At 26.2% G+C, this 7,882-nt stretch overlaps 2 protein-coding genes across 2 annotated transcripts; both read right to left on the reverse strand.

The window, feature by feature from the left end:
- Positions 1-816: 816 nt before the first annotated feature.
- On the reverse strand, positions 817-1,321 carry OCT59_024322 (uncharacterized protein; the record flags this gene model as incomplete). The annotated part of the gene is made up of 3 exons (XM_066135351.1): positions 817-950; positions 1,084-1,125; positions 1,267-1,321. 3 exons carry the CDS (start codon positions 1,319-1,321, stop codon positions 817-819), a joined length of 231 nt encoding a protein of 76 aa, XP_065991381.1.
- A 5,104-nt stretch (positions 1,322-6,425) lies between these two features.
- OCT59_024323 (uncharacterized protein) lies at positions 6,426-7,509 on the reverse strand (the record flags this gene model as incomplete). Its single annotated transcript, XM_025315750.2, has 9 exons — positions 6,426-6,436; positions 6,511-6,579; positions 6,641-6,700; positions 6,774-6,818; positions 6,911-6,961; positions 7,062-7,094; positions 7,165-7,206; positions 7,281-7,292; positions 7,371-7,509. 9 exons carry the CDS (start codon positions 7,507-7,509, stop codon positions 6,426-6,428), a joined length of 462 nt encoding a protein of 153 aa, XP_025182188.2.
- Between the last annotated feature and the right edge of the window lie 373 nt (positions 7,510-7,882).

The following is a 7,882-nucleotide window of genomic DNA, read 5'->3' on the forward strand; positions in this document are numbered from 1 at the left end:
AAAACCAATATTGGATATTTCTCACCCACACTTTCCTTAAACAGTTTTTTTTAAACTAATACATATTTGAAAAATTTTGGATTAATTGGATTTTTGTATCTTTAAGTAAATTTCAATTAATCTTATAAACCAAAATTGTTATCTAACTTTTTAATTTAGAAGTAGGACATTAATATAATAATGTATATCTTTTTATCAAATAACTTTATTCATTAACTAATTTTATTCATATGACATACAAAAGAATTTTAGGAATTCATTGTGAAATGTACTTAAATAGCATTGATTTATTTAATTTCATAAGGAAGGTAACAATTTTTTTGGAATCTGATATGGACTAATGCACTTTAATAATATAGAAATAATAGAAATAATTGAGCTATTCTTTAACTACTAAAAAATTATTTCCTCTGATTACTAAGTTCCAACAAGTCGCAGCATTTGCTAATATTGAAATACCTTAAAAAAAGTCAAAATGACGTTATTTAGGCCATCTATCAGAACTTTCTGTAAAAAAAAAAATTATTCATATTTTCAAACAATTGTATTATGCAAATAAGATTACAAAGATATTATAGGATACTTGTGGATACTGATGCTATCATAATGATGCCACAGTTTACGAAAAGTCTATTTTATTGATCATGATCATATGATTTTTCCATTAGAATAATGATCATAGTTTTGCAAAAATTACATAATTTTCATAGTGTGAAACAGTAATTTAAATATTTCCAATAATATAAATATTTAAAATTTACTTAATCAAACTTGAATTTATATTATAGGGGTTACCAACTATAATGCTTGCCGTACCTATTGTAAGAAGGACGGCAAATTCATTGGAGAATGGTCACCTACCACTACGCCTAAGCCCGATCGTGAACCATGCAGTGCGCGCCATCCCTTCATACTTACCATACATAGTGTCTTTTCTTCATGAACGTTCCCTACAAATTAAAAAAGAGATTAGTTACAAAAATAACTAAGTAATATTCCGTTCAGGCTGTAACCTTGGATGCAATTGGGAAGAAACTAGCCCGATCGTGAACCCTGCAGTGCGCACCATCCCTTCATATTTACCATACATAGTGTCTTTTCTTCTTATTTTTCCTTGAGCGTTCTCTATAAATTTTAAAGAATTAAAAGAGATTAGTTACAAAAATAACTAAGTAAGACTCCGTTCAGGCTGTAACCTTGGATGCAATTGGGAAGAAACTAGCCCGATCGTGAACCCTGCAGTGCGCACCATCCCTTTGTACTTACCATACATAGTGGCTTCTCTAATCTTTCTTCTATGTTCGATAGCCCTTGCCCGCATTTGAATATCTTATTTGCTTGACTTAAAAATGATTTCTTATTATGATATTCAAGGTCGTTCCTCCACCTATTTTTCTGATGAAACTATCGTCAGAGCGATAGACGATCCTAAACTTCCACAGAGGTGCTCATTACACTCTTTTGTGAGTCACCATCTACACTTTTTAAACATTTCAACAACATTTCCGCAGCCGCTAACTGGGTTCGCCCTCCTACCTCTCAACCATCCTTCACCTCCGAATTCCCTTCATCCTCATTTAACATCCTTCCTAAGTTACCTCCTATGATACATGTTCCTCTCGACTGTCATGCCTAATACCTATGCATATCGTCAATACTATAACTTGGAACCGCGTACAGCAAAAAATCCAAAAATATGTAAAATAAAATATTGCTTGCTCTTGGCCAGTTGTTAACTTACAACCGTTTCTCCTGAACACCACGTAGAGGTGGCAAGCTTCGTTCAGGGAAAAAAGAAACCACTTACCCGTAATTTTATACAACCAGTTTATAATTAATAGGATTAAAAAAAATAATAATAATATTTGGGTTGTTAAGAATAAAAATTGAGCAGAGACGTTCGGACATATAGATATATAATATATAACATTCCCAACTTGACAAATTCTATATGTAAACTGTGTTTTTTTAGTTATGTTCTGGCCCCAGATTCAACTACTTATGCACACATGCATTAAAAACAATAAAGAAAATTATAAAAGAAAATTATTTACGTAAAAATCAAAACAAATAAAACAAATAATGCACATGTGCATCAGAACAAGAAAGAAATTATTTTTGTAAAATCAAAAATAAGCTTTCTCATCCCCCCATCTAATTATTTGGTTTACATATATACACAATACGTACTATGTACATACATACATAAAATACGTACGTATATATACGTAATGTGGGAAAGTCGATCGAGCAATAAACACAGGTTTCTCTACTCAACTTTATTAACAATTTGTTTAAGTATGGCTTTAACTTTTTAAAGTGTTTAACGTGGAGTTATTCGTACCTACGGTTTAAAATGAGTCGTGGAGTTGGTTGTACCTTACCTATTACCATACTTAACAAGAAAATAAAAATAAAAGAAAAAGAAAAGCGAGAAGGAATAAAAAGGAGAAAGGAGTTAAAGCGAATAAAAAGATAAAAGTGGCTATTTTATATATTTTAATCATGTATTACTTAACCATGATGAGTCATGTTATAAACATGTGAACTATGTAGTATAATTAATCGTAAACATGTGTTTGCAATAATTTCTCACGTAACCTTGTATATTGATGACGTCAAATTTAATATACTATTTCAGTATTTATTGTGGGCGTGTATCATTACATCATTAACACGATTTCCGCGTAACTTAAATTATTTCAAAAATAACATTTATTTTACTAGAGCGAGGTTGAATCGGACTTTCGGTGGTTGTAACGATTTGACCGCTGTTGGTAAATAAAGCCAATTTAAACACAAAATTATAAGAATTATAAGAATAATAAGTATAATATTTCGGGATATAATTTTGAGTACCCGTTTAATAATATTAAAACTTTTCTTAAAAATCTTTTGAACCCTAATTAATATCAAGGTAGATAATCTATTATCAATAATAACTTGAAATACTTCATATTCCTCTATTTTAAAAGTTTCTCTATTAATGATTTTCTTTTCATATGGGTGTTGCTTGCTTTTACCAACAATATTGTTAATAAAAGATCCTGATGATTTGATATACAAATCTTGTAAACCAAAATATGGTCTCTCCAAATGATTGCTTCCTTTTCAAAATTGACTCAACTTAATATAGGATTAAATCGACTTGTTAATGAAAATAAAAAACTATTTAACGTTTTACATTGATAATTTTTATGATTACGGGATCTTTCATCTGTTGGTACGACACCATTCTAATGGATTATATCCACCAATTATCTCTCTTGGGTGGCGAATTTTAAATTATAAGAATAGTTAGTCCAATGTTTATGAAATTTACCAATCCTAAAACAATCACGACTAGCACGATAAATAAGATTAAATTTCAATGGTAAATCTTTAAAATAATAAGGTGTTCCTTTTTTCTTATCGATCCAACTTGCTATTAATGCAACATCTGTAGCATTAATAATCTTGGAGTCAAATATAAATCTTGGAGGCAGAATTTGAAAAATATTGAGTAACTTCATCATCGAGATCATCAGGTAAAATATTTTTAAAATAAGTTCTAATCTTCGTGTATTCATCAGGTGACATTTGAAAAAATCGAATATGAGGGATACAACTTTGTAAAGTTTTTTTTAGATCTATGAAATTCAATGGTTTCCATGTTTTTATATCATTATTTAATATGGAATTGGTATTTTTGATTCCCTATTTAATTAAATATTCCCAAATTTTAATTTCTTCTAATTTAAGATAATCACATCTTAAAAATTGAATAAGTTTTTTCCATTTTTAAGAAATCATCTGATTCAAAAATAACTTCGGGACTATTACACAACAAATCTTTTGCAACTTTATGTAAATTAACGAAATTATCACATTGCAAAATTTTAACAATATCTTTTGTTTTCCATTCTAATATATTCCAAAACAAAACTTCTCAAATTGTTGATAAAGCTCAAGTAAATCAAGTTCATCAGCGGCAATTATAACATCAATAATAAGATTATAAGACTAATCTAATTATTTTCAACGGCCTGAATAAATATACCTATTCATAATAATTTGATTTTGAGGTAATTTTTTTTTCTTTTTTATTAATCATAATGGAAGTAAAATAATTACTTTATTAGAACTTGAAATATCAAAGGTGAAATGTTAGGCTTTTTAAAAATAATTATTCCATTTTCTTTTTTTGTCCATCGTAAAGATAAAGCATTTTTAAAATAATTGAATCTAGAAGCTGAGATTGCTGAATATAGGTTCAATTATTTAATATTCTGCTCTTCATCAATTATAATTTTTACATTATAATCAATAGGATCTTGGAGTAAATTTAAAAAAATCTACGGATAAGGTACGATTCATATTTTACAAATTTTGTAAAATAAAGGAGAAAAAAAAGGGAAATCTAGGTTTATGTAATAAAAAACCAATCATTATACATTTTAACTATTGAAATCACAAAAAAAAATCACAAAAAAAACACATGGAAGAAAATGAAGTTACCATAAATAATAAAATGGGAATTTAAAATGCGGGTTGTGTATTTGTTTAGAACAATATATTATTATAACAATTGATAATAAAATTTGTATACTGTATTTTAATAATAGAGACGAAAAACAATTCATATAAGATCATAGAAGTGAGTAACTGAAGGATTATTGGTGTATAATTCTTATATGTTTAATTCGACTCAATACATATGTTTTTGATTTATTTTAATATTATCATATATATATTTAATTTTTATATTTAAATCATATTTTACAAATACAGTGACACCTCTATAAGTGCACCCTCTATAAGTGCACGCACTATATAAATTCTCTTTAAGTGCACGGTGGGCCTGGTCCCAACTTATAAGAGCTCTTAATATTTTACTCTCTATAAATGCACACCCTCTCTAAGTGCACATTCTACTATTTTTTTACTATGGTCCCAAGGAGGGTGCACTTAGAGAGGTGTCACTGTATATATTATTAATTATTTAATAAAATTAATAAATAATCCTTGTTCTCTATTTATTGCATTATATAAAAATCACGTATTTGATCTGCAATCACATGACATATATCCAATCATTTGTGTGTTGTTAACGTCACAGATGAATTTCATGAATTTCAATAAAATGAAACAATTATTTGGTATTTTCAAAATCAGAGACTTTAAACGATAATTCCACGTGAGGAGGGGAAACTTGAATAAAATTATTTCAAGTAAATCTCTTGGAATTTAACGATCATAACTTATAGGAGAGGATTTTTTTAGTTTAAAAACATAAATACTGTATTACTGTAACATCTTTTTTTTTTGGACTTTTTTATAAGGATTGGTTTTTGACTCTTGTGTAAGTGAATATTATCCAGGGTGTGGATTCTTTTTTTTTCATATTAAGAATGTAACTAACATTCTTCAAATCGATGTCATTTTATTTGTATAAATAAATACAAGATCTATTTTGGAAGTTTCTTGATGGTCCCTTTTTATATATAGAAGTATTGTTTTAAAGAGAAATTGAAAGTACTTTTATATAAAAAAATATATTTATATTATCTCATTATTAATTAACGCCATACGTTAATTTTATAAACATCTCATTAATAAAAAATGAAGATAAAAAATTGAATCTATATAGATTTAATAGATTTTAACAATTTTTAATAATAACATAATAAATATAATTTGTTTCATCATATATCTTTTTTAATGATACATTTTTTAAATACTCAAATAAATTTTTTTTAAAAAATTAGCATTAATAGCATAATAAAATTTTATTTGATACTTTTTTTTTTGAACAACAATTTCATTTATAATGAAAGATAATTTTTTAAAAAATAATTTCATTTTTTTAAATTTTTTTGGGCCATACCACACATTTATATTTATTTATAAAAAATACAAATACAATATATTCAAAAAAAATGTACTAAACAGTTGATCCAACTCCCCTACGTACCCTTTCCATCTATTATCATCCACTGATCCACAACAGTTTTTGACCCAGCATAATTTCAATTAAACAGCAGTACCGCTTGATAAATCTGGAGCCAGATGTAAATATGATTTTACCAATAGTACTAAAATGAGTTAATTAATTTTGAAAAATTAAAACTAAATTTGGATGGCAAAATTCTGGTGGTGCGCTGCAGTAAATTGTGTTTTTTTTATTTTATAACAAGAGGTTATTGTAAAAAATTGAAAACAAATTTTTTAATATAGAACGTGTGCACAATATCATGTTATACTTTCATGAGGTCATTTAATAATTTGAATAAATTTATTAAATTATTTAAATTACAAACTAAGAATTTTGTAAAACATTTACTACTCTAGTCTTAGTGTTTAAATAATCCATGATAAATTAATAAGTGATAATAATTTAAAATATAAAAAAAAAATATTGTTAATTTAATCTATCAAAAGACAATTTAAAATCCATCTAAAGTTAAAAAATAACAAATTATAAATTAATTATTTGCTTTAAAAAGAAATTCAATTTATTTAAGAACTTACCATCAGGAATTTCCAGTTCATCTTGTTCTTCTGAATGAAGATTTGGATTATTATATACTTCGTCATCATCTGTAAGAAATAAATAATTAAATTAAAAAATAACATAAAATTAAATAAAAAATTCGCATACCATCAACATCACCAATATTTTGTCTTTTCGTTCTTTGTTGAATTATTTCTTTTTCATCATCTAAAATTTTTAAATTAAAGCTACATTAAATAAAATATATTGACAAAATAATTTTTACTTTTTTTTTGCTTACCATCAATATCAATATCTTTCCTTTTCATTTGTTGTTGAATTATTTCTTTTTCGTCATATTATTTTTAAAATAAAAGTCACGTTATTTAATAAATGAAACTGATACAATGAATATTATTATTTCACTTATTTACTTACTATTTGAATTTTGCAAATTTATAAATTCTTTGGGTAATTTTTCACTATCACCTAAAATTAAGAACATAGAAATAGATTTAATATTTAATTAATTATTTCAAATAAATAACCTTTAAAAAATATTTATTAATTATACTCGATAATTTCTTACTATACTGCTCATTTGATTTATTAAAGTCGTTAACTAAAATAAAAATTAATTATTAGACATCATTACATGATAATTCAACGCTATAATGTTATTAAAAACTTACTATTGTTAAAAACGTTAAAATCATACAATTTACTATGCAACACTATTAACAGTAAAATAAAGTATTTAAAACTAAATAATTATAGTAACCAAAAATGGTAGAAATTATTGTTATACCTTCTTGTTCTTCTATTATAATAAAAAGATAACATTAATAATGTATTTTAAAATAAATACATCCATTAATAAAATATTATACACTTATACCTTCTGTTGCATTTCTTGGTTCAGGTAGATTTTCAAAGTTGTGAATTTTACTTGTAAATAATCTGCTACTCGTATAATTTTCTTCTACTTTATTCACTTCTAAATTCTCTATTTCTGATTTGAATAATTCATCTGACATACTTTGATAATCTAAATTAATTCTTTCCATTCTATCCCAAAGTGCATAAGCGTCAGGTCTTTTTAATGGATCAGCATCCCAACATTCTTTCATTAAATTTTTATATTCTAACGGAGTTCCTGGCACAATTTTTGGTCTTATACCATCAATAATATTATATACAAGAATATGTTCATCTTCATAATCCATAAATGGTGGTTGTCCAAATGAAATTTCCCACATAAGCATTGCAATACTATAAATATCAGATGCAAAAGTATATCCTCTTCCAACAATAACTTCGGGTGCTATGTAAGGAAGATTTCCATATATACTTGTTGAAGATTTATTAGCAGGTCCACAAAATCCAAGATCACTAATATACCAATAATCA

Source organism: Rhizophagus irregularis, chromosome 4 (assembly GCF_026210795.1).
Source record: "Rhizophagus irregularis chromosome 4, complete sequence".
In the NCBI taxonomy this organism is placed as follows: Eukaryota; Fungi; Glomeromycota; class Glomeromycetes; order Glomerales; family Glomeraceae; genus Rhizophagus; species Rhizophagus irregularis.